Below are 25,966 nucleotides of genomic sequence, written 5' to 3' on the forward strand. Positions count from 1 at the left end.
TGGAGGACGAGGCGCGCCGCGGCTCCGCCCTGTCTCGGCGCCGCGCGGCACGGGCAGCGTGGGCCCTTGGTGGAGCCGTTGAGTTGGGGTTGAAGTGCGTGTGCCGCCGGCGCTCCGGGATCTAAACCTGCCGGTGACCGGCACTGCGCCATCTCAACCTGCCCTGTGCCCTCAGCTCGGTAACGAGAGGCTGCCGGCCACGCAGCCTGCGCCCGCAGCGGGCCCGCCTTGGGACCGACGCCGGGCCTGCGCGCGCCCCCGGGCCTAAGGTGGTCCAGCTATATCGGTTACATTCCTCTTGGCTTTGTTTTTGTTTTTCTGTCGGTCGTGGGTCTTGAACTCTGGGCTTGGGCGCTGTCCCTCAGCTCTTCAGCTTCAGGCGAGCGCTCTACCTCCTGAGCCACTTCCGGTTTTCTGGTGGTTTATTGGAGATCAGAGTCTCAGGGACTTGTGTCTGCCTGGCCTAGCTTTGAACCGCCTCCTCAGTAGCTAGGATGGCAGGCGAGAGCCACCCGGCATCTGGCTGGGGAGGGGGATGTTTAGCCTAAGCACTGCCTTGAGCAAATAAGCTGCGGGGGACAGAATCCAAGCCTTGGAACCAGCACTCACCAGAAAGGACAAAAAAAAATTAGTGTCCCGGCCATTTTTCTGTATTTGGAGTACTTTATTTTAGGACTTGTTACTATTTAGATGTCATGCCTCATGTATAAGGGAATTGTAATAGTGAAATAAGTAGTTAACACAAAGTAAGCATATCGTCTTAGTTTGTGGACAAAACAGTATCCATAAAAGCAAGGATAGTTCTGGTAAATCCCAGACCAGGAATATAAATACAAAATTTCCTTGGGCATTGGAAACTCCTTTTTTGTCCACTAACATACATTATTGTATTAATGATATTGTTACTGTGGCTGATGAAGCTTTGAATATATGTAGAGAGTAAAAGTGAAAAGAGCCTGGAAATATAGCATTTATTTTTCTGAGACTGGACTTGAACTCGTGACACCTCCAACCCCAGAATGCAACTTCCTGGTTTTCAGAAATGAAATAGACTCTAGATTTTAGATGATTGGGTGTATGTTTGCATTTATTCTGTGGAGCTATATTACATTAACTGAAATTTGTAATTGTAGGAAACATGAAGACAAATGGATTCTGCTGACTGCATGTCATCTGACAGAGCTATGGAAATTGAAAATGAAAGGTAAATGGATTTTTATGAGAGACATGACTGACTAGTCAAAATAGGGTATTTGATTACCAGGAGATAAGTTCATTGACTTAAGAAAGCACTGACTTGTTTGTATAGTTTGAGTTATTGAAAAAACATTGTATTACTGAGTAAATTACCCCAGTTTTGTCTAGTGAACTGGTTAGGCATTGCTGTAGACCACTGGAGCATATAGTTTCACAAAATGAAGATAATGTTTTACCAGAGGTGGTGTGTCAATTTTAGATACGATGGTTAGGACTCTGGCTGATCTTGACCCCATTCTAAAGTTTTATTGTTACTGATGTAACAATAAATACTTTTAATTTTTGGCAGTCATTTCTGGTGGTTAATTGGAGATAAGTACATGGGCTTTCTTTCCCGTGCTGGCATTGAACCATGATCCTTAGATCTCAGCCTCCTTAGTAGCTAGGATTACAGGTGTGAGCCACCAGTTTCCAGCTAGGCATTTTATATATAAGTCTGGAAGAAATGTACATTTTGCTACATTATAATTGGTCATTCACTGTTTTTTTGTTAATAGTGAGGACTCTTCATCTGGTAGCAGTTTATTTAAAACACAATGTGTTCCTTTCTCACCTAAACGGAGGCAAAAAACAGGCTTTATCAGAAAATCTATTCCTACTCAATCATTTGAAAGTGTTGAAACAGATTCATCAAGCGACTCATCTATAGAACCAAGACCATTGACTTTAAAAGCTATTTTTGAAAGATTCAAGCAAAAGAAACGGAAACGTAAAAAGAAGAAATATAAACGAAAATTAGGACCAAGGGGAAGACCAAAAGGCAGAAGAAGCACTAGAAGGTCCCACATAGATAAGAAACAAATTAAAGACAAAGGATCAAGGTTTCCATTTTTACAGACAGAGAGTGGGAAAAAAACATTGCCATGGAGGAAAATTTTAACCTTTGAGGTAGGTATTTATTTGTTGATGTGCATAGATTTAAAAATGGAGGACTGGTAATGTTCCATGTTACAGTGCTTACCTAGCATGTATGAAGCCCCAGGTTCAACTCTTCCATACCACATAAGAAAAGGCTAGAAGTGGCCCTGTGGCTCAAGTGGTAGGGTGCTATCCTTGATCAAAAGAAGCCCAAGGACAGTGCCCAGGCCATGGGTTCTTACTCCCAGGGCTGGCCAAAACAAAAGATACTCAGAATTGTCCTAAGGTATATCCCTGGAAGTCTGGCACTAGTGGTTCACACCTGCAACCCTAACTACTCAGGATTTAGGTTTCAGTCTACCTCAGGCAGAAGTCTGAAGTTAATCAGCAATGCAAAAAGTTGGATGTGGGCTGTGCTTCCAATGGTAGACCACCACCCTTTGGTGAAAAAGCACAAGGCCAAGAGTTCAAGCCCAATTTAATCCGTACCAAAAGAAATACACTTGGAATAGAGCCTGAAATACTTGAAAAATATTAGCATGCATTTGTTACACAAAGGGAGGTTTCACATGGCACATCTACTCCTATATACTGTTAATATCCATCAGAACCATTCCAGGGAACTATGCCCAGGCAGACAGGCACAGGAGAAAGATTATAAGGTTTATTAGAGGGGTCGTATATCCCCCACGAGAGGGAGTAATATGGCATCTGCCCCCCCATCCAGGTGGGTAGCTCTGGGTCAAGTTGCATATACAGGTTGATCTAGATGGTATAGGGGGTGGCCAGCTATCAGGCAGGAACTCTAGGGCAGGGAGGAGCTCAGGTGTGGGTGGAGCTGTGGACTACAGTGGGGATAATGTTAACATACACAATAAAACCAATAGCACCCATTGCATCAAATCCCATTAAAACTATTTGGGCTTTTTCAACTGGTTATATTTTCATATAGGCAGACAAACTACTATGACTATTGATCCTTATTTACCCCTCTTACCAGCTCTACTCTCCACAGAGCCTGTTTAATATTCCTGTCATGAAACATGAAATTTTTATGAAAGCAAAATTATGCTTAATTTTTGAGCAGGGTACTAGTGGCTAATTAATGCCTGTAATCATAACTACTCAGGAGGATGAGATCTAAGGATCCAGGTTCAAAGCCAGCCTGGGTAGATCAGTCTCCTTGAGACTCCAACTAACCACTCAAAACCTCAAGTGGCTTTGTGGTTCAGGTAGTAGAGGATTATCCTTGAGCAAAAGAGCTCCACCATGCAGGTTCTGAGTGAAGGCTCCATGACTGACAACAAAAGGTATCCATTTCCCTGCCCTTTAACCTATTGGTTGCTTTCATTGAGATCCCTTATGCTGTTTTCAGATTAGTTGCAGTATATTTTGAAAATACTCCTTTGTTTCCATCCATCCCTTTTTCAGTAATTTTGTATGACTTATCCTGTTGCCAGTTCTGGCCCCCCCCCCTTAGGCATGAAGTCAGGTCTGCCTGTGCACTGTGAGCTTTTGTTGCTTGAGGCTAGTGCACTCTCATTTATACCACTTACTGGGCTTTTTAGTGGTTAACGGAAGATGGGAGACAGCTTTACTGTTTCCTGCTTTGATCTCCAGTCAGCCAAGATTGGAATTAGAGGCATGTGTCACCTAAGCCAGGATGATAAATCTGTTTTATACTAGTTTCTGTGTAAAGCACATCTCTAAGCTGAACACTTGGATTTCAGAGTGGAATCGTAGCATATTCAGTGAAAATTTAGATGTTGCATGTTAGACTAAAACAATGAACTTTAGGCTTGGGTACTGTCCATGAGCTTCAGCTCCAGGTTGGTATTCTACCACTGGAGCCCCAGAGCAACACTTCATGGCTATTTTGTTTGTTTACATGTGGTACTGAAGAATAAAACCCAGGGCCTTCATGAATGCTAGGTAAGCATTCTACCACTAAGGCACATTCCCAGTCCTTGTCTCTGGTTTTAAAATACAACCTGTAGATACAGGTTTTGCCTATTTGCAGTAATTCAAATGAAACCCACTCATTCAAATACTTGAATGATAAGTAATTAGTCCCTTTCTAGAACCCGTGATTCCCCCCCCCCCCAGAGAAACAATACTGGATTCATTATAAGGAACAATGCAGAGTCCAGAAATGGGGATTGGTTAAAGTCCAGATGGTCCACAGTTTATAGGTACCTATTTTACCTGATGATTATGAAGGAAAACATCTAAAATTATTACACTAAAGAACAAAATGTTTTTAACAGCAAGCTGTTGCAAGAGGATTTTTTAACCACATTGAGAAACTAAAGTATGAACACCACCTTAAGGAATCATTGAAACAAATGAATGTTGGTGAAGATTTAGAAAAGGAAGATCTGGATAGTCGTAGATACAAATACTTGGATGATGATGGATCCATTTCTCCTATTGAAGAGTTGTAAGTTGAGTCATATTAAGTAACTATGCTAATAGGTTTGACCCATAGTGTTTTTAATACTCAGTAAATGCTGGAATAAGTTGTAGTTAGAATTATATTTGAGCTTGAGCTCAACTATTGCAGTGTTAAACAGAATAGTTTTTCTTTTTCCCCCGTCACTAGTACTGCTTTATCAAGAGTATATAACTGATTAACAAAGACTTCATTTTTTAAGGTATACATCTTTTTGTTACAGAGGTGAAGAGGAGACTGCACACCTTGAACATGATTGTGATATCCAGATGGTAGTAAGTGTTTTACCTCATTTGGGGAAGTTAGGAGCTGGTACAGCAGTTTTGGTACATACCATTTAAATTTGAAAGGCTCAGTAAATTTAATGCAGGAAACAAGAAATATTTGAGATACCTGACAAAGATAATATGGACACTTACATTTGCATTGCTGGGGATCAAACATTGTCATAAAACAAGCATTCTGCCACTGAGCTGTGACCTGGGCTGAAAAGATTTCTATGAACTTTTAAATTTGGGGTGTTAATAGTAAAATGAGAAAATATGTAGACAATTTGGAATTTTGCACCTGGATATAGTTTACATCCCCCCCCAAGAAACAGCATTAAGACACATAGATTATCTGCATAGTTATACTGAAATTTTTTTTTTATGTAGGAGCACAGTTGTTTCATAATAAGTTCTAAATTCCCAAAGAAAAGGAAGGCGGATTTAGAACAAGAAAATAATGAAGTTGCATTGTCTAAGAAGAGAACTTCTAAGAACACAAAAAGGGTAAAGAGGACAGATTGGCCTGAAAAGGAGGTAAACAATATACACCAAGAATGACTTTCAATAGGAAGGTTAAATGTGAATGTATGAACCAGTTTTGGGTGAAGAATTTTTGAATCAAGAACATCCAGAGGAGAAGAATAAGAACATCTGAAGAAGTGTATAAAAAGAGAACAAAATGGTTAAAAAGGAAACGCTGAGGAAAGGGTGGGGTATTGTTCTCCGAGTTATAGTCCTGCTGTTTTGTTTTTTTTTTTGGTCTGGTGGTGGGGCCTGGGCGCTGTCCCTCAGCTCTTCAGCTCAAGGCTAATGCTCTACCACTTGAGCCACAGTGCCAGTTCCGGCTTTTTTTCTTTTTGCTTATGTGGTGCTGAGGAATCGAACCCAGGGCCTCATCATGCATGCAAGGCAAGTGCTCTACCACTGAGCCACCTTCCCAGCCCTAGTCCTGTTTTTATAACACACTAATTACTGATTTCAGAGCAAGGTAATCTTACAGATGTTACTGCAACATTGAAACGACTTTAATGATGAGGAAAAAAGTATTAAGTCATTTTTATCCTGCCAACTTTTGTGGTTGAGATATGGTGTGTAATGTAATAGCTCAGGCGATCTTTGAAATAACTCATCTTCATGCTTCTGTTAAAACTGTAGGTGTTATTATTTCAAGCTCTAAGCAGTTTATTGATGGAAGGTATCTGAATGTTTCAGATGACTTAGTTCAATGTTTCAGATTGTTACAAGAATTAGTTTTCCCATGAGTTGATGATCTGACTGAAAGTCCAAGGAGCTAAGTTCAATCCTTGGCACCATAAATATTCCTATTCTACTAACTGTAATACCTTTGCTTTCAACTACTGTAATTACAGTGTTACTAATTATGTATTGATGTATATTGGAGCACTTGTGTATGTCTTTGTTTAATTTGTAACAAAGCCTTACAGACAGGTGCAAATAGTAAATCCTCTTTTGCAACCCAGAACTCATTGCTGATATGAGATTTTGGTACATGTAAGAAGGAATATGATTACTATAACAGTTCGCAATGTGAGGCTTTAATTCACACAGGTTGCTCTGAGAATAAAGTTGATGTAAAATCAAATTTATGCTTCTGAGACTTAGTAAACATTTAAGTTTTAATGTGATAACATCAAGATGGCTTTTTTTTAAGGCTTCTATTTTGAGAAACTGAGGTCTGGAGTTCAAGACAAATTTACTGTGAGTGGATCATATTTACAGTAAGTATAAGATTGACTAATGTGAAATATGCCTTGGGTTTCCTGTTCTAATGACAATGACAATTAGTTAATTTGATTTCATACTTAAAAATAGTGTTGGTGAGGTCTATCCCGATGGAGCATCTGTGGCAACACATCGTTGGAAACGCCTCACAGAGTAAATTTGTGGTGTGCTTTACTCACAGGACTATTCTCTGTCTGTGGGAAGTAACTGCAAGACACAAGACATGCATGACATGTCTGTTTATATAAAAATAGAATTATGTAAATATACAAGTGTTTTAGTGTGTATACGATTATATACATTGAGATTATTTTGGTCACTTCCAGTTTTCTGGTGGTTAATTGGAGATGAGTCTCAAGGACTTTCCTGCCTGGGCTACTTTTGAACAGTATTCCTCAGATCAGCCTCCTGAGTAGCTAGGATTACAGGTATGAGCCGCCAGCACCTGGCTTCAGATGTTTTCTAAGTAGGTAGAATTAAAAGCATTAAGCCATCATGCCTGGCTCATATATATATATATATTTTAACTTAGGTATTAGAGTGTCTCTGAAGTCTATACAGTTCCTGACTGTGATACAGGTAAGTTTTAATTCCCAATAAAATCTTTTGGTAATAGCATTTTAGTTCTGATGATGAATGTAACTGTTCAACTGCTGCATGATACAGAATGAACTATAGCTTAATTCTGACAGAGCTAGATGTCTATTCTAAATATGTAATACCTTTCAATTTCTGGGAAACAGAGCGTCCTAAGCTTTTCTTTGATACTTTCTCAGGAGAAATTACTATGCTGCCAGCTTATTCATAAGAGAATTGGGTAAGTGAAGTAATTTAACTGTGTATAGGACTTTAAAAGTAAAGAATTACTTTACTGCCTATGCTGACTTTGAATGTTGATCCTCAGATCTCAAATCTTAGCTCCTGGAGTAGATGTGATTATTGACATGAATCACTGTGCCCTCCTATGCTTATTTTTCCTTTTTTTTTTTTTTTTTGCCTGTTCTGAGGTCAAGAGCTCAGTCTCATCCTTGTTTGGTTTGCTTGCTGGGATGGTATGCTTATCACTTGAGCCATATCGCCAGTGGGGCTTTATGATTGGAAATGGACTGCTTGGGCTGACTAAATTGCAAATGTCTAAAAGTCCTGAGGAGCCTAGGATTAAAGTGAGTCACCACAGCTTAATCAAGGGTGCCATTTTTATGAATTTGCTTTTAGTGCCACAGTACAGGGCTTGAACTCAAGGTTAGTGTGCTGTTCATTATTAGCTTTGCAACTGGAGATAAACTACCATAAAAGCCAGATGAATTGGGGTCTCGGCGGCTTCTCTTACCCAGGCTAGCTTCATACCACAACAGACTAGGTATATGCCATAAGCAAGTTAGGCATGTTTTGTCTTGAATACCTAGAGTCAATAAGGAGATTAAGCTGACCATCACACTAGCCCATACCTGCAATTTCAGAATTTCAGTAGGCAGAGACCAGAAGATGGCAGCTTGAGGCCACTCTAGAGTATAGACCTTGTTTCAAAATAGGGTCTCTTAGCTCAAAAAAATTGAAGCAGCAATAACCATGACATTTGTAATGTTTCATGTGGGCAGTGCTTGGCCCTTCAGGCCTAAGGTCTTTTTAAAAAAGATTCTGGTTGTGGGGGTTGAATTCAAGGGCTCGAGTGCTGTTTCTGAGCTTTATTTTGCTCACTTGAGCCACAGCTCCAGTTCTGGCTCACAGACTTTACTCCCCAGGCTGGCTTCAAACAGCTATTCTCAACTATAAGCCTCCTGACTTAGGTAGGATTACAGGCATGAATTAAAGCCCTCTTCCAGTAGGTAATACCATAGTTCAATCCTATAGTAACTCTAGTGTACTTTCTAGTTATTTGGCTTGATTAGATAAGGATGAATAGTTTGTAGGATGATAATTACATTGTTGGGCTAATAATGGTGCATAAAGTCAAATTTTCTGAGCATGATGGAAGGTAAACACAGTGTAATTATAGTTGCACTGTATGGTATCTGCACTCAGCAATACCTCCTGCTGATGTGTTCAAAGGACAGTGCAATAGAAATTCAATATCTGGCATCGTTGGTTTTCTTGGCTTTGTCCATGGTAAACCTGGTAGTTCTATTGATACAGTATATACAGTTTGACAGTTCATATTGATAATACTTTGAATAAATGATCTCAGTAAATGCTTTTCTTTCTCTAGGCGGGCAGTTAGCAGTTGAATCAAGCTGTTGGACTTAAAGTGTAAGGCTATTTCTATTCCTACCTAGTTGCTCATTTCTACCCTATAACAGATTTCATGCATATGCGGAACTTGGGAGGAACTTGCACAAGGCCTCATTCCAGATAAGAATGGGCACTGTTGATCAGGGTCCAAAACTGGTCACTGAGGCTAAATTCAGACACAGGTTGTGCTTCCATCACAGTATATGCATTGCAGTGGTGACAATGAGACCTGTAACATAAGCTCATAAGTCAAGATAAAATGAGAAATGTGTTCACTCAGTATTAATAGTAATGCAAACAATTATTCATAACGAGCTTTCTGTAATTTCTTTCTAAGATCCCAAAATTTGATTGTGGAATGACATTTCAAGGATTTTAGGTAAGAATCTTTATCTCATTAATTAGACGTGCTGGTAGCCTAATTTGTGTGATGCTATGTAAATCCACTACTGGACCAGTTAGCAATGTCTTTGCATCCAAATTTGATTTTTTTTTCACTTGATTTTTACTATTAGGAACAAAGGTTAATCATTCATGTTTATATGGCTTGCAGTGATGTATGATGTTATGATGATGGGCAAAAATGTTCAACTGCTCTGAATGAGCTGAATGAAGCAGCCTTTCTGAACGTCCACAGAAGGAATTTAGAACTGTTTTTAGCAGTGGTAACGTGAGATTCAAATTTTGGAGTTGAGGTGTAATATCAGAGTAATATTTTTTTTATTCTTATGAGGCAGGTTCTGGCTAAGGATAGTGATGATCATGTCACATCCTTTGTCCAGTGCCATATGTTAGAGACCTATGTATTGAAGAATGCAGCAAGGTTAAGGGTATTTTAAGTTTTAGCCACCTAATTTTGAAAGTCCTTTTATTCACAGATGTGTCATCAGTAATTCTGTAATAGTGCAAGAAGCCCTAATAAAAGATTTATGGCAGGTAAGTGTTCTAACAGCAAAGTATTTTGTCATTTGTCTAATGGTCATTACCAAGGCTGATAGAATGCAGTTTCTAATTTGTTGTGGACATGACCATAAAAAAATTTCCCACTAGGTTTTCATTGTATATGCTACATTGTTAGCAATCAGCCTATTGGGAACACTTTTATTAAGCTTACTAGTTTTATTCTTCTGTAGACCAGCTGTGTATGTTATTTCTGAGGGGAGCTTGTAGGAGATTGAAGACATTGATGGACATTAACTGGAACCATGCACACCATCCAGGGGTTTAAAGAGAGTGCAGCAGCTCGTGCTGTACATATTTCAGTGTATTTATAAAGGCAAGGGGAGAGAGTGTTGTATTTGAAGGTACCTCCTAAGCAAATCTGTATGCCTTCATCAGGCAGAGGTGACACTCATTTCTCTGGCTCACAACAATGTTCACTGTCTAATAGTACAGAAATAAATTTTCTAGTAAGATTAATATATATATATTAATGAGTTGGTGGTGGGCCTGAACTCTGGGCCCTCAGCTCTCTAACTTGATGCTAGCATTCTACCACTTGAGCCACAGCACCACTTGTTATGTGGTGCTGAGGAATCAAAAACCAAGCACTCTATCACTGAGCTACCTTCCCAAGATTTTATCTTCTTAGAATTATGCTTTTCACATCGTAACTGTCTTTGGTTTCTAATATTGTTAGGTGAGTTACTTTTCTGTGTTGTTATGCAGGGCTGATCAGTTTCAGATTTTTGTTGGTCATTTGAACATAGCAACTAGATTTTGGCCTCCTGAGCAGTGGTACGGCTGACTTGAATTGTTTGCTTCAAAAAGGTGTGTATATAGCACAGAAGATACTATATGGTGGTCATTTCAAAGAGGGCTTGTTGGGTTTCCAAACCAAGAGCTCTTAACGCTGTGACCAAAGATAGAAGTTCTCCATAGGATGCGATAGTCACTCAATAGTAGTGCTATGTTTTCCAGAGGAGATATACTGTAATAAAATTGGAAAAAGCAATAATCATAAATGTTCTAGATTAACCTGTATCTACTTTTCCTGCAGGGCTGTCTTAGATTTCAAGAGAAATCTTGAGCTTCACTTTGATGGGCACTGAAAGAATCACAACACAACATGTGAAAATTATTAAATAAAAATTTATTGACTTCAAATAAAACTCCATTGTATCCCTGTTTGTAGAAAGTCAGCATGTATTTTTGGTTCGAAGTTTCTCTAGTGTTTTCTGTGGAGAGAATAAAAAACAGTTTAGTGGTTTCAGTTAGTATCCAGAATGAAATAACATGGTGGGGTGTCCTGCTCACCTTATGAAACTCTTTCGCCCTTGCTCTGTTTTGGGCATAAGCCTCCAGTTTTCCCTTTTCTTCCTTTTGCTTGACTTCAACTAGTTGATTATATAACCTGAAAGAATTTCTATGAAGTAAATGCAAATACTGCTGAAACCTAAAATCAATAAAGCACCAACACTTGCTACCTTTTTTGCATGATGGCTTGTTCATGATGTCTGTCTTCAGAAAGAGATACTCTAACTTTATTTACACCCTTGTGATGACCCACGTATGAATCTGGATCTGAGAAAAGAACAAAGCATTAGATGTCTTTTAGGGGGCTGAGTTTGAATGCACTGAAAAGAAGTCATGGTAACTACCTGTTTCAATGTGTGAGTCTTCAGAAATTTGAGTTTTACACATTCTTTTCTGCCCCTGGTAGGATCTTTTTATAAATGATGCTGCTTGTAAGCTCCCAGATACAGCTGTAATTTGGAATATTTTCATTAAAATTGTATGGCAGTTGTAGTTTTCATGAGCTCCCATTTTCCTCTACTATTAGATGCATACCTGTAGAAGCTGCTGGTGTTGGGTAATCTGAGGTTTCTGTTGATGGCAGATATTCAGTAACCTAATTGAAAAAAAAGGTTTAGAATTGCTTCTGTCACACCCTACCTTCAGGTTTTCATTACCCCTCCCCTAAGAAAATGTACCTCAAACATTGGTTTGTACACTTGGTAGCTAGGTACATGCATGTAAGTATGAGGAAGAGACCGGGAGGGGGCAGAAGACACTACTATCTCTGTATATCACCTCTAATTGATAAAAGTAAAACTAGGACAAAGTTGGGCTTTGCTCCAGGTACCCACATGAAATACTCCCTACCAGCAGATCCTCTAAAGGAACTGAGTCAGGAGGTTACTTTTTTGTAATTTCATGGTCCACCAAATGATAAGAAGTTTACCTGAGTACAGTTTGAACCATTTTCTTCTATGGTCAAGTTTGCAAAGCTTGTCTCAGCAATACTGATGTCAGTGCTGCTTACTAAAGTAAGATCTGGTTCCTCCATTATACCATGGCCAGATTCTGTCTCCTGTGCAGAAGGAGAAAAGCCTTTGGTACAAATAGACATGAATACGAAATTGTATGGAAGACCCATAGTTAAGATTCTTCTGAAAAAAAATACAACTGGAAACTTAAATGGTTATACAGGGTCAGACTAAAGAGCAGTGGCTGCTTGGTTTCATATGTATACCTCCCTCTGCTGCCTGAGGAGTGGCAATTACGGCCTTTAATCCTGGCTACTAGGGAGGGTGAGATCATGGCTTAAAAGGTAGCACAGGCAAGAAAGTCAAGACTCCTCCAATTAAGAGCCAGAAAGTTGGAACTAAGAATAGATAATTGCCAAAGTGAATGCCAGGAAGCAAAAATGGGTGAGGTAATAGGTGTGTGGGCACACAGATGTGTATTAAGTAAAAAAAAAAATGTGGGAGAACAATTGTGGTGGGAGTGACATTGACCTTACATGCCACCTTACTTAGCACAACAATTTGTACTTAATGAGTTGCCTACACTGTAGGCACTGTTTACAGAATTGTTATCAAGCAGGCTCCATTAAAAAAATGTTTAAAAATTTAAGAATGAAGTTCAAGAACATTAACCATTAGACTTGTTGCTTCTAGTATTTCAAAGGAATTTAAATTATGTTAATTGGAATTCTTACTTACCCACACTGGAATAGAGCTTTGGAATGAAAATGATCCAAAACTTATATGTGGCTCTGATTGTGCTGGTTGAGGTAGGTTTCTTAGGGCTTCTGGAGTTTCAATCTTCAGTGATTTCTCAAAATAGTTTTCAGTTGAAGTTCCCATCTCTGCTGTTCTTATATGCAATTGTGAGTCAATATCTTCAACATGGGCATTTGTAGGCAAACTACAGATTGCACTTTTATCATCTTTGAATTCTGGACTTCGTAATATTGTGACAATCTGTCTTTTGGACAGTTCTTGGAAATCCAGTCTGCCTTCACTTTCTAGTTTTATTGAACACTCACTTGAGATAGAGCCACATGGAGTACTATGCTGTACAAGCAACTGATCAAACACGCCAGCATCAGATGAACTGTAGGTTGAACTGGAATTTCCTACACAAAGCTGAAAATGAACACTTTTCTTATTTTGTATAATTTCAGTCTGTTCAGAGGGAGACTTTTCATTTTCCATGTCTTGGGAAGAATCTCTTGCTTCAATGCTAACAATACTTGGAAGATCCGCATGCTGGCTCCCCTCCTGGGAAGAAATTTCTGGCAGAAGCTGTGGAAAAGGTTCTTCAGATCCTACATTACAAAATTTAAAAAATACGTCTTATACATTCTGCAATTGATGCATAGTCCCTACAAATATTTTTGTTGTTGGTTAAGGGGCTTGAATTCTGGGCCTGGGTGTTGTCCCTGAACTTTTCAGCTCAAAGGCTAATGATCTACCACTTTGAGCCACAGTGCCACTTAGGTTTTCTCATGGTTAATTGGAGATAAGAGTCTCAGATTTTCCTGCCTGGGCTGGCTTTGAACTGTTATTCTAGGATCTCAGCCTCCTGAGTAGTTATGATTACAGGCATGAGTCACCAGCACTCAGCACAAGGTTTGTACAATTTTGTGAGCAAAGATTGCTATAGATAAATATGAAAGATGAGCACAATGGTTTCCAATGAATTTTACAGCTTAAATATTTGCAAGTATTTCTAAATAAAAATATATTCAACACAATGCAGATTTTCTCCCTATGGAAGTGAGTACACTTGAAATAGAATGCACGTAATGTCTCTACATGTGTATACCTAGATGTAACAAATACATAATCTGTGATAAAGATCTTGAAAGAATTACAAGGGTTGAAGTGCAGAATCTCAATGGGAACTTTTGTACTTTTTAATGAAAATCAGTACTGTAAAAATTTAAATCAAGTATAAACATAGATATGTGTGATGTGCTGCTCTTTTTTGCTTATGGCTGGAGCTCTACTAGAGCCACACTCTCACTTCCAGGTTTTTGCTGGTTAGGGTAAGAATCTCACAAATATGTCTGTCTGGGCTGATTCTGAACCTTGATCCTCAGATCTCAGCCTTTCCAGGTTCAAGTATGTGTGTATGTGTGTGCTTGCATGCATCTGTCACCTAATCTTGGGACTTGAACTGAGAGCCGGCCTGTCCCTGAGCTTTTATACTTTTTTGCAGCTATACTTTTTGGTGGTGGTTAACTCGAGTTAAAGAGTCTTACAGAATTTGCTGGCTGGGCTGGCTTGTAACTGCAATTCTCAGATCTCAGCCTCCTTGGATGCTAGGATGCTAGGATAAGAGGCATGAACCACTGGTGCCCGCTGAGAGTGTGTGTGTATTTTTTTTTAATTTTTGAATAAATATACCTTTAATACTGAGGACAAATGTGCAGGCAAAGAAGTATCCAGGAATAATACCTAAGGAGAAGAGCCTGGTTCTTTTTTTGGTCGTTGGTGGGGCTTGAACTTTGGGCCTGGGTGCTGTCCCTGAGCTCTTCAGCTCAAGGTGAGCACTCTACCACTTGAGCCACAGTGCCATTTCCTAATCCCTAAGGAAATGATGAAAAGGAACTATAAAGTACTGAGTTTTAACTTTTTCTATGATGTACATACCCTCAGTGTTTTCTGCAGCAAAACTAGAAGTTGCAGTATGAGCCAAGTTAGCGTCAGGTTGCTGGCTTAGCCTTGTATTAGGAAAAGAATGTAAGTGGGTCTGCCTCAGTGCTGTAAAAGAAACTGTACTTCTGGATGATACAGTAGCATGGTGTCTTTCAGATGAGGAACCTATGGTCTGTCAGAAACAGAAAAAGCTTGAAATATTCAAATCAACTTCATATTATTTTTAAGTGCCAATATTGTGCAATTTCAGTTAGCTTTTTAATTTTTAAACTGTTTACTTATTTTTGCCAGTCCAGGGGCTTGAACTCAGGACCTCGGCACTGTACCTGAACTTCTTTTGCTCAAGCCTAGCACTCTACCACTTGGGCCACAGTACCAGTTCTGGCTTTTTCTGTTCAAGTGGTACTGAGGAATGGAACCCGGGAATTCATGCACGCTAGGCAAGCACTCCACCACTGAGCCATATTCCAAGCCCACACCAATGCAGAGATTTTTCCATCTTGCCTCCACATCAGAACCAATTGGGAGCTTTAAAAAAGCAAATTAGTGCAGTGATTTAATTGGCCTAGGGTATAGTGTCAGTATTAGGACTTTTCTTTTTGGAGGGGGAGTCATTTGAATTTAAAGGCTCATGCTTGCTAGGCACTTGAGCCATACCCACAGTCCATTTTTTGCATTAGTTTTCAGACAGGGTCAATATTTGCCAGGAGCCAGCCATTGACTGCCATTCTTCTAACCTGAAGCCTCCTAAACAGCTGGAATTACAGATACATACAACCATACTTGGTAAGTGGTTCACATGGGATCTTGCCAAGTTACCCTTGAGCAAAAAGAGCTCAGGGACAGTGCCCAGACCCTGAGTTTAAGCCTGATGACTGACACCCCCCCCCAAAAAAAAATCTTTTCTATAAAAGAAAACAACTTGGGCCAAGTGTCGGTGGCTCACACCTGTAATCCTAGCTACTTACGAGGCTGAGATCTGAGAATTGTGGTTCAAAGCCAGCCTTGGCAGTTAAGTTCCATGAGATTCTTATTTCCAATAAACGACTCAAAACCCAGAAGTGGCGTTGTAGCTAAAGTGGTAGAGTGCTAATCTGGAGCTGAAGAGCTGAGAGACAGTGCCTAGGCCCAGAGGTCAAGCCCCATGACCACACACCAAAAACAAACAAACATATATATACATATACATATATATACATATATATATATATATATGTATGTATGTATGTATGTATGTATGTACAATACAATGTGGGGCTGGGGAAAGTGGCTTAGTGGTAGATTGCTTGCCTAGCATGCGTGAAGCGCTGGGTTCAATTCCGCAGTACCCCATAAACAGAAAAGGCCAGAAGTGGTGCTGTGGCTCAAGTAGTACAGAGCTAGCCTTGAGTACTGAGAGGCTCAAGGACAGTGCCCAGGCATTGAGTTCAAGCTCCAGGACTGGCAAAAAAACAAAACAAACAAAAAAAACCAACCAAGACAAAAGAACCAAACTTGTTCTTTTGCAATGGAGCATTTACTTTAATATACCTGGTAAAAGTTGCTGTTGTCTTGAGAAATCCCTGAAGGTGAGAAATCAAAATCTGTATGTGGCTTTAAGGGCTGAAAGAGCTGACGATGCAAATTTGGGAAAACAAATTCCAATTCTGGAAAGTCAAGGTCAACTGTTGGTATTTTTGAGAGAGAGAGAGAGAGAAAGATAATTTTTGTTTTCATTGTAAAGCCCAGGAAAAGAGTACAGAGACATAATCATTCAAAAAAAAATAGCTAACTCTAGTTCACCAAAGCCATTTCTTTTTTTTCCCCTCCACAATCAACAGATGCTTTTAAATTAAGTCCTATTATGACTGTTTTCAGGTATAGAGAACACAAATATTCTCAGTGTCCAGAATTTTTGACAAATATAAATTTCTATTTCCAGTTCCCAAACCTTCTAAGGGATATAGTGCTCATTACTTTTTTTTCTTTTAAATAAACTTTTCTGTTCTTACATAGTTCACTTTAGGATTAATGATTTTAAAAAAGATGAAAAGGAAAGATTCACTCTGGTATGCAGAGTACTTCACAGGTCCTATCTTATTTAATCCCTAGCATCCTTTTATGGAAGATAGACTGATTTCACTTGCTCCCCTGGTCTCATGGCTAGGAAATGGTCTAACTCTGAATTGAATATAGGCCTCTCTGTTTTTTTGTTGTTGTTGGTGGTGGTTGTGGAGCCTGAACTCTGGGTGCGGACACTGTCCCTCAGGTCTTCAGCTCAAGGCTAGTGCTCTATCACTTGAACCACAGAGCCACTTCCAGGTTTTTCTGCTTATGTGGTGCTGAGGAATTGAACCCAGGGCCTCATGCATGCAAGGCAAGCACTCTACCACTGAGCCACCTTCCCAGCCCTGGCCTCTCTGATTTTTAAGCTGGAAGTGAAAAGGCTAAACATCTCATTTACCTCTTCATGTAAATTTGGTACTAAATTTGGTACTTTTCTCACTAAATGCTCTCAATATTTTCTGTGGTATAACTGTGCTGCAGCAGACTATACACATATATGCAGCTCAAATAATACTAAAAAGGATGAAATGTGAAAAGTTAAAAAATAATTTATGTAAAAGTATTCCTTTAAAATTTTACCGCACAAGTCTGTTTTTTCAGGTATCAGATTTACTTCCTTTATGCAATTGTCTGTGTTCTGCTGAGATTCTGTGTGACCAGAAGCAAATTCTTCCAATAGAGACTTAGGAACATCTGAAGAGTTCTGCTGCTGCTGAGAGGTATAAATTACTTGTGTTGAAGGAACTACAGAACTTAAAATATCTGTTTCCTCTTGTTTAATGGTAGATTCTTGTTCCTGACGGTCCAAGAATGACTCTGAAAAATGAATTTAATGAATTAATTTAAATGAATTAACACTTACTTTTAATTGCCTAAGTAGTTCATTAGAAACATTCTGGTACAGAGGCATGGCAATATACATTGCTAAGAGATGAACATTACCAAGAAATCTGTTCAGACAGATTACCAAGAGGGAAAATGTCAGACTAGCAAGTATTTCGCAAAGGATTTACAGAACATCCTGTGACTTCCAGTCATTTTTAGGATACTATATTGTCTAACATTCTATTCATCACCAAAACTTTCCTTTTGGAACCTAAACTGCTTAAACTTAAACTGTTTTAAAGGAAAAGTAATGCTTCTCCCAACATTATGCTCGAACTGGTCTTTCAATTTGTTTACATAGTTTGATGATGTTACCTGTATCTATAAGGCTCAAATCTGTGTTTTCATAACTTAAAAAGCTACCAGTAGAAAGAGTCACTGAAGATGGCTCATGAGAAATATCTTGTGTTTCAGTCTAAAAATTAAAGGAAAATATTAGATATTAGACCATGATGTATCAAGCAATATTTACAAAAACTCATCAATCTCTGTAGCTGTCACTTCTGAGCTCAGGTCAAGTGTAGAAACCTTCATTGTTACAATGGTCAGTATTAAAATTTTTTCATCATTGCTCAGAAATGATTAGCTTCTCATTCATTCATTCACTCATTCACTCTCATAGACACACACACAGACATACACACACACATCTTTATTATTTTGTGGTTTTGCTTCTCAGAATTAAAGAGATCATGCATCAGGTAGACTGGTAGATCTTCTGATGCTCAGATTTGGCTATTTTCATCATTGATCCACTATAATAAAAGCAGACCTCAGATAACAGACTTCAATTTTTCAGGAAACTAGAGAATATAAACCAAAAAAACATTAAATGTGAAGACATTACTAACCTTATTATCTGGCTGCACAACTGGCATCACATGTATGCACTCTTCTCCTTCCATAGCATAGCTTAATACTGCATGATTTTCAACATCAGATTCCTTGACCTTGACTAAAACTGATTTTGAAATTCAAAATGAGGGTAGGGTGGATTAGGGCAAATCAAATTCTCAGCAACAAGTCATCATTCTCTTCTTTCCTACAATTAAGTTTAACATTTTGGCTTTGTAAAGTTGCCTTATCTTAGACTAGAGGAAAGAAATACATTTAGTCTGTTTGCCTATCTTTGTGCCAGTATGGGGGCTTGAACTCAAGGCCAAGGCATTCTTTTTTTTTTTGGTCCGGTCATGGGTCCTGAGCTCTGGGCCTGGGCACTGTCCCTCAGCTCTTCAGCTCAAGGCCAGCACTCTACTACTTGAGCCACAGTGCCACTTCAGGCTTTTTCTGCTTATGTGGTGCTGAGGAATCAAACCCAGGGCCTCATGCATGCAAGGCAAGCACTCTACCACTGAGCCACCTTTCCAGCCCCAAGGCATTCTTTATCTTTTTTTAAGTAAGGTTGATCCTCTTGAGCCATTGCTCCACTTCCAGCTTTCTGCTAGTTAACTGGAGAAAAAAAACCCAAAACTAAGAAACTACTTGTCACTCTTACTCCTTGAATAAAGCACTTTAAAAAATATATAACTATTAGGGGTAAACACATCTAACTAGTGGGAAATCCTTTTGTCATTGTACTGTGAAGCAAAAAGGTAACAAAAGAACAATATAACTCAAATATGAGAAAAATGCATATGAGACACTGAAGAAAAACACCAAAGTGGGCTTAGTCGTAGAACGCTTGCCTTGCATGCATGAGGCCCTGGGTTCGATTCCTCAGCACCACATAAGCAAAAAGAAAAAAGCTGGAAGTGGTGCTGTGGCTCAAGTGGTAGAGTGCTAGCCTTGAGCTGAAGAGCTGAGGGACAGCGCCCAGGCCCAGAGTTCAGGCTCCACGACCAGACCGCCCCCCCCCAAAAAAAACACCAAAGTGTAATTATTAGTGATCAGACACTTATTTTACGTGTTGCCCAAAGGTAAACCTAAAATATCCTGAGTTAGCCAGGTGCCAGTAGCTCATGCCTATAATCCTAGCAACTCAGGAGGCTGAGATCTGAGAATCAAGGTTAGAAGCCAGCCTAGGAAGACAAGAGATTCTATTTCTAGCTAATCAGAAAAAAGCCAAGTGGAAGAACACTAGTTGTGATCAAAAAGAAAGTTAAGTAAAAGCAGAAGGCCCTTAATTCAAGCCACAGTACCAGCATACAAATGAGAGAGAGAGAGAGAGAGAGAGAGAGACAGAGAGAGAGACAGAGAGAAGGAAGGGAAGGAAGAAAGAAGAGGAGAAGGGAGAGGAGGAAAATCCTTCCAACTCAATTCTCTGAAGTTCCTTAACTGCAGTTATATGCCACTAAAACTGAGGGCCCTGTGCATGCTAAGCAATCACTTTTCACCAAACTATACCTGAAATATTTTCTATATTCAGAGTATAGATAAATAATGTGCTGCCATTTCTAATTAAATTTCACATACAAAAATTATACTTCTTCACCAATTATACCCAGGAGTTTTGAATTTGAGAAATTTCACTAAGACACACAACTACCTGTGGCTCTGAAAGTGAATAAAATTAAAACTAAATTTCTGTATTACCATTGCTATGATATGAGAGATTACATATATATATATTTATTTAAATGGATGCTCTCTACATAAATGCATACACATCTACAAACCTAAGTGTGTATGTGTCTACATATTCATTTATAAAATATATATTATGCTTAATTGAGGCAAAAACTAATAGCAAGTATTACTAACCTTCAAGTACTATTTTACTCTCCTATTCTAGTTCATTTTTTCTATAATTCATGCCTTACATAGTTCATGTGAGAATATATATACATATATATTCTTTATATTAAAATATTGCTTTCTTACAAAAGCTAAGGGTATAGAGCTTGAAGTCAGTAATTCTATCTAAAGGGCTACTAAGAAAACAGTGGGAAGAGCTGGACACCAGTGGCTCATGCCTGTAATCCTAGCTACTCAGGAGGCTGAGATCTGAGGATCACAGTTCAAAGCCAGGCAGGGCAGGAAAGTGTATGAGACACTTATCTCCAATTAACCACTAGAAAACTGGAAGTGGCACTGTGTCTCAAGTGGTAGAGTGCTTGCCTTGAGCTGAAGAGCTGAGGGACAGCGCCCAGGCCCAGAGTTCAAGTCCCATGATGGGGGTGGGGGTGGGGGGAGAGCGTGAGATACTGCAGACTAGCATAAAGGGGCAGGAGGAATGGAGTTTTAGTAGCAAAACAAAGGCCTTAATAAAATATTCAAATGCAAACAAAACCATGAATAAATATTGTCTAAAACACAAAATGATCAAGTATCCCCTTCTTGCACGTTAGTACAGCACCTGCTGATGTTTACCTCACTTCATTCTTCCTAATTCATGGAAACGAATTACTTGGCTACCTACTAACAGAACTACCCTCACTTCCTGATAACACTAACACTTCCTAATAACAATACTGATAAGGAAAGTCTTGTTTGAGCTTTCCTCCAAATCATCTAATATAAGCGAAGTCATATATAGTTGTCCCTTCATGTTCAAATGTGACTGGTGGGCTGGGTAGGTGGCTCAGTGGTGGAGTGTTTGCCTTGTATGCATAAGGCCCTGGGTTCAATTCCTTAGCACCACATAAGCAGAAAAAGCTGCAAGTGGCGCTATGGCTCAAGTGGTATAGTACTCGCCTTGAGCTGAAGAGCTGAGGGACAGCGTCCAGGCCCAGAGTTCAGGCCCCACGACCAGCCACAAAAAATAAAAACAAAAAACAAAAATCAAAAGTGACAGGTTCTATGACCCTGTAAATAGCAAGCACCTCATAAAAAGGGTATGTCATTTGGAAATCTTTACCTTATATACTTCCTCCCCCGTACTTTAATCATCTTTATATTACTTAAAATACATAATTCTTCAAAGAAAAAAGCCTGAACATATCTAGTAGCACATGCAATTTTTTTTTGTTGTTCCTTTGACAGTGCTGGGAATTGAATTCAGGGTGTTAGGCATGCTGGGTAAATGCTCTAACACTGAACTACACTCCCACCATTTTAAATTATTTTTAATCTTCAAGTGATTGAATCCACAGATACAGAAACTTTAGTGCAGAGAGATGGCTCTAAGTTTTAATACCTTTTTACTGAGGTGTTTCATGTTTGCCCTTGGTATAAAAAACCTAAGCTCTGCTCCTGTAGTCCTTGACTACAGGACATAGATAGAACAAAAGTAAAATTCAAGTATCCAGTGGTGCAACCTAAAAATATAAAGTTTTATTGTAAAACTTCAAAAGTTTAATGTACTAAATTGTATATATATATATATATATATTTTTTTTTTTTTAAACTGGAGTTTAAACTCAGGGCCTGGGTGCTGTCCCTGAGATTTTCTTGTTCAAGGCTAGCACTCTACAACCTGAGCCACAGGTTCATTTCCTGAAATGATATCTTTTACAGTTACTCCCAACTGCAATTTCAAAAAGACACAATTTTTTCCCTCTATAAACCCTCAAAAAGACTGTCTCTCATCTCATTCTATTAAACTATAGGTATAACTAAGATATAAATGATAGACATAACAGGCTAAAATAAAAAGAATTTAAATGTAAATTTAAGATATTTAAAAGATAGATTACAAATAGTAAAGCAGTACTAGAAATATGCCTTGAGTGGTCAGTATGCAATATTGTACACAAAAGAGCTTGGTGTATGCATGTATAAATTCAGAGTTAAGAAAATTAACATTGATTGTTAGGAGGTAGTAGGACTTATAATTATTTTTATTTGCCCAAATAATTACAAATAAACCTAAAGCAGCTCATTTAGAATACCATAAAATTTAAAAAATATTTCATAATAATATATTAAATGTGGACTGTTACAAGTAGTCTTTAACACAAAATCTGGGGCTGAGAATGTGGCTTAGTGATAGTGCTTGCCTAGCATGCCTGAAGCCCTGGGTTTGATTCCTCATTACCACATAAAGAGAAAAGGCTGGAAGTGGCATTATGGCCCAAGTGGTAGAGGGCTGGCCTTGAGCAAAAGAAGCTCAGGAACAGTGCCTAGGCCCTGAGTTCAAGCCCCAGGACTGACAAAAACAAAAATAACACAAAATTTATAGAGCTGCTAACCGTATCAAACTCTTACCCTTATTACTTCCTACTGGTATTTATTTAATGAAGCAATTAAAAGCAAAATTACTTGTTTTCCCAGTAAACTTCAGACATAATAATGATTATTAAAAAATCTATAATGTGTGAGTACTAACAGAAAGCAAAACCTAGTCCTTGAAACAAATAACCCTGTATTAATAAAGATGGCCATTTTAGGTAAGTTGCTATGCATAGAGCACAGAGCATGCATGTGCTACCATAGTTTCATTCCTAACAGTCACTGAGGTTACTTACTACTAACAATAATTACAGTTCCACTTTCAGTCCCAGTTCCAACTTAATTCTTACCTGCTCCATCAGTGATAGCGTCACTTCTGATGTTCTCCTGCACAGACGGCTGATGACAAACAAATGCATTCTGGGCAGGTGGGCTCTTAAGGAAATTTTGTTCTCGGCTTATTGAGACTCTCATGGGGTCTCTGTCTTCAAAAATATTTAGTTTATCTGAGAAGAAAATTAATTCCTTAGATTTGTACAATGCATTAAAACAAAAATGTCAATTTAGAAACGAAGGGAAAATATAAGAACTTAAAAGCAACAAAACAATAATGGCTTATTATTCACAGACTTTTTAGTTATTGTCAGTTTTACAAGTCTTTAAGGATGCTCCTATTTCCTAACATCAGATTATACTTCATACTGACTAATCACAGGAAAGAAAAAAGCCTGGATAATCTACTAATCCCAAGTCATATTTTAAGATATAACATACATGAATAATATGTATTAAGTTCAAGAAACAGCCACAACTAATCTGTGATATACATCAAGATACAGGCTTAGAAGGATAATTAGGAAGATAAGGGAAGAAGAATTCATGGAGCTCTAATGTTCCAGTTCATCACCTACGTGATCCTTATGTGGCTGTTTTAGCTGTGGACCTGAATCCAGTGATTTATCTTGTAAGTTTATCTAAACAAACCACTGAAATAAACTAAGACTCACCCACTTCTCTGAATGAGAACACAAAAAAGAACTAATGCCAAATCCCACAAAAAAGTTGGAAATTAAAGGTACCAAGTATTACAAAAAGAAGCTACTCATCTTCAGGAATGGAAAACAGGGAGTACTGGTAAGCTCACTCACTGCCTATTCCTAGCTATTCAGGAGGCTACTTGAAAATTGCAGTTTGTAATCAGCCAGAGCAGACAAATACGCAAGACTCATATCCAATAACTTTCAAAAGGGTGGAAGTGGCTCAAGTGGTAGAGCAGCAGCTGTGAGCAAAAAAGCGGAGAGCGAGAGTCCCTGAGGTCAAGTCCGAATACTGGAAATATTGTTAAAGTAAGTCATAATTGTAAAATACAGAGACAGAGAGCTGTGAAATTAGTGAAAGTGGAAAAGTAACAACGGAAGAAAAAAGAATTGAGTCACATCTTAAACAGATTTAGATGGCAGAAGGAACAAGAATGTCAGAATATGGGATATAACAATCACTTCTGTCTGTAAATTGCTTCCCTCCTATACATATAAAAGTGGTCACCTAATATTTCAAGTAGTCACCTAATACCACTTCTTTAATTACAAGGGTTTTGTCCCCCCCCCTTTCCCCCCCTCCGGCTGGTCATGGGGCTTGAACTCTGGGCCTGTATGCTATGCCTCAGCTCTTCATCTCAAGGCAAGCACTCTACTTTGAGCTACAGCACCACTTAGCAGTTTTCTAATAGTTCATTCGAGATTAAGAGTTTCGTGGACTTTCCAGCCGGGGCTGGCTTTGAACCATGATCCTTAGATCTCAGCATCCTGAGTTGCTAGGCTGTATTACAGGCCTGAGCCACTGGTGCCCGGCTTTAACTACAAGTTTTAAAGACCTATCTAAGAAAAAAGTCTTTTTCTTCTCAAATGTAAAGACTAAGTCTCTTTTGATAAATTTTAGCATCTTAAAAAAGTGCAGAAAACCTTCAAAATATTAAAATATCATTGATCAAACCACTGGATTACCTGGTATAGACGTCCTGCCACTTGCTGGTGATTCTATTTCTTGTATAGCACTAAGTTCATGCTGATTTAAGTTCAGTCCACATTTAACCCTGGCCACAGGTGGCTTTGAGGCTCTTTTACCCAGTTCTTTGTCTAGATGCTCACCTATCAATTCCAAGACAAAATCAGGCACAATAAAGATCTATTAGCACACTGTAAGCTTCTCTTCAACGAGCAAGCTGTAGGGGATGAAAGCAATGAGCAGAACTGCAATAAAATGCACTCATGTTACCCCTTAACTTGGCACTAGAATCTTCTGAAAGCAGCTGATCAGCATCAGCATTGCCCTTGCCTGCATGCAGGTCTTGGATATGAGGAAGCCATTCTCTGAACTGCTCCATCTTCTGTATATTAAGATAATTTTCAATCATGGGCTTACCTGTCTGAAAAGTGGACAGAGGAAAGTAGGGATGACACACCGGGGGGGTCAAGTGGGAATCCACTTATGTTAGAATCTCTACCAAACCAACATCATTCACACAACTACAATTTTATTCACAGATAAAACATGAGATATGTTCTCAATATTGAAGTTTATCTTCCCATTAAAAGTATCATAACTATGCCCATAACAACTTATGTTTCCTCTGTACTTTGCAGTGGAAAATTATACTTGGCTATTCTCTGCTTCTCATTTCCATTATTTTTTCTCTATATTAATTCCTAAGACTTAGCTTCTGCTGAACTCGATTCAAACTCAAGTTCAATGACCTCCAACAGTAATATGCACATTCATACAGGTGAAAACACTCGTCTCCTATGTGAAGAGCTATGAATGTCTGAGTGATCAAGCCAGTCTTTCCAAATATTCAGATGGAAGACCAGCAAGTCTAGTTCTAAACCACCCTACAAATACCTTTATAACAATTCACAGTAATTAAGGAAAAAGTGGGTACTAGTTTTAATCACATATAAATGTGTGATTATATGTACTACATATAAAGAACACTCATACAAATGTTAACAATTACATAAAGGTCTGCTATGGCATAAGAAAAATTATACCAGTGAGTTACTTTTACAATTTTATCTATATTAAGCTCAAAAATCCTTTTTCCTTCCTTTCTTTTTTTCTTCTTTTGTGGCAGTCCTGGGGCTTGAATTCAGGGCCTGGGAGCTGTCCCTGAGCTTCTTTTGCCACTTGAGCCACACTGCTACTTCCAGGTTTTTCTGTTTATGTGGTACTGAGGAATTGAACCCACCCCGGGCTTCATGCATACTAGGCAAGCACTCTACTACTAAGCC

General features: G+C 38.8%; 2 protein-coding genes across 11 annotated transcripts in view; one reads left to right on the forward strand and one right to left on the reverse strand.

Moving 5' to 3' along the window:
* Window positions 1–9: 9 nt before the first annotated feature.
* Taf1d (TATA box binding protein (TBP)-associated factor, RNA polymerase I, D, 41kDa) lies at window positions 10–10,932 on the forward strand. 3 transcript variants are annotated; one of them, XM_013028839.1, is made up of 14 exons: window positions 10–269; window positions 1,134–1,204; window positions 1,755–2,145; window positions 4,383–4,555; window positions 4,791–4,842; window positions 5,224–5,370; window positions 6,509–6,575; window positions 7,112–7,158; window positions 7,356–7,396; window positions 8,786–8,826; window positions 9,146–9,187; window positions 9,687–9,744; window positions 10,477–10,578; window positions 10,808–10,932. In XM_013028839.1, the coding sequence occupies exons 2-7, from the start codon at window positions 1,149–1,151 to the stop codon at window positions 6,527–6,529; spliced, it is 840 nt and encodes a 279-aa protein (XP_012884293.1). In that variant the 5' UTR covers window positions 10–269; window positions 1,134–1,148; the 3' UTR covers window positions 6,530–6,575; window positions 7,112–7,158; window positions 7,356–7,396; window positions 8,786–8,826; window positions 9,146–9,187; window positions 9,687–9,744; window positions 10,477–10,578; window positions 10,808–10,932. The 3 variants fall into 3 exon arrangements, with proteins under 3 accessions (XP_012884293.1, XP_012884294.1, XP_012884295.1); XM_013028840.1 differs by lacking the exon at window positions 10,477–10,578; XM_013028841.1 differs by lacking the exons at window positions 8,786–8,826; window positions 10,808–10,932 and having other exon boundaries at window positions 10,477–10,561.
* Cep295 (centrosomal protein 295kDa) overlaps window positions 10,803–25,966 on the reverse strand; it is a 44,869-nt gene continuing 29,705 nt past the window's right edge. For 5 of the 8 annotated variants that reach the window (XM_013028832.1, XM_013028830.1, XM_013028835.1 and 2 more), the window contains 14 exons: window positions 24,954–25,104; window positions 24,683–24,826; window positions 23,030–23,185; window positions 18,482–18,591; window positions 17,946–18,045; window positions 17,325–17,561; window positions 16,230–16,363; window positions 14,694–14,871; window positions 12,756–13,363; window positions 11,993–12,121; window positions 11,599–11,659; window positions 11,409–11,513; window positions 11,235–11,331; window positions 10,803–11,161 (listed from right to left, as the gene is read on the reverse strand). In XM_013028832.1, coding sequence (XP_012884286.1) covers window positions 10,822–11,161; window positions 11,235–11,331; window positions 11,409–11,513; window positions 11,599–11,659; window positions 11,993–12,121; window positions 12,756–13,363; window positions 14,694–14,871; window positions 16,230–16,363; window positions 17,325–17,561; window positions 17,946–18,045; window positions 18,482–18,591; window positions 23,030–23,185; window positions 24,683–24,826; window positions 24,954–25,104 — 2,550 coding nt within the window. In that variant the 3' untranslated portion in view covers window positions 10,803–10,821. Of the gene's footprint in view, window positions 11,162–11,234; window positions 11,332–11,408; window positions 11,514–11,598; window positions 11,660–11,992; window positions 12,122–12,755; window positions 13,364–14,693; window positions 14,872–16,229; window positions 16,364–17,324; window positions 17,562–17,945; window positions 18,046–18,481; window positions 18,592–23,029; window positions 23,186–24,682; window positions 24,827–24,953; window positions 25,105–25,966 lie in introns of those variants that run through there. The other 3 variants (XM_013028833.1, XM_013028831.1, XM_013028838.1) reach the window with 3 other exon arrangements.

This window comes from Dipodomys ordii, unplaced genomic scaffold (assembly GCF_000151885.1).
Source record: "Dipodomys ordii isolate 6190 unplaced genomic scaffold, Dord_2.0 Scaffold114, whole genome shotgun sequence".
Taxonomy (NCBI): domain Eukaryota; kingdom Metazoa; phylum Chordata; class Mammalia; order Rodentia; family Heteromyidae; genus Dipodomys; species Dipodomys ordii.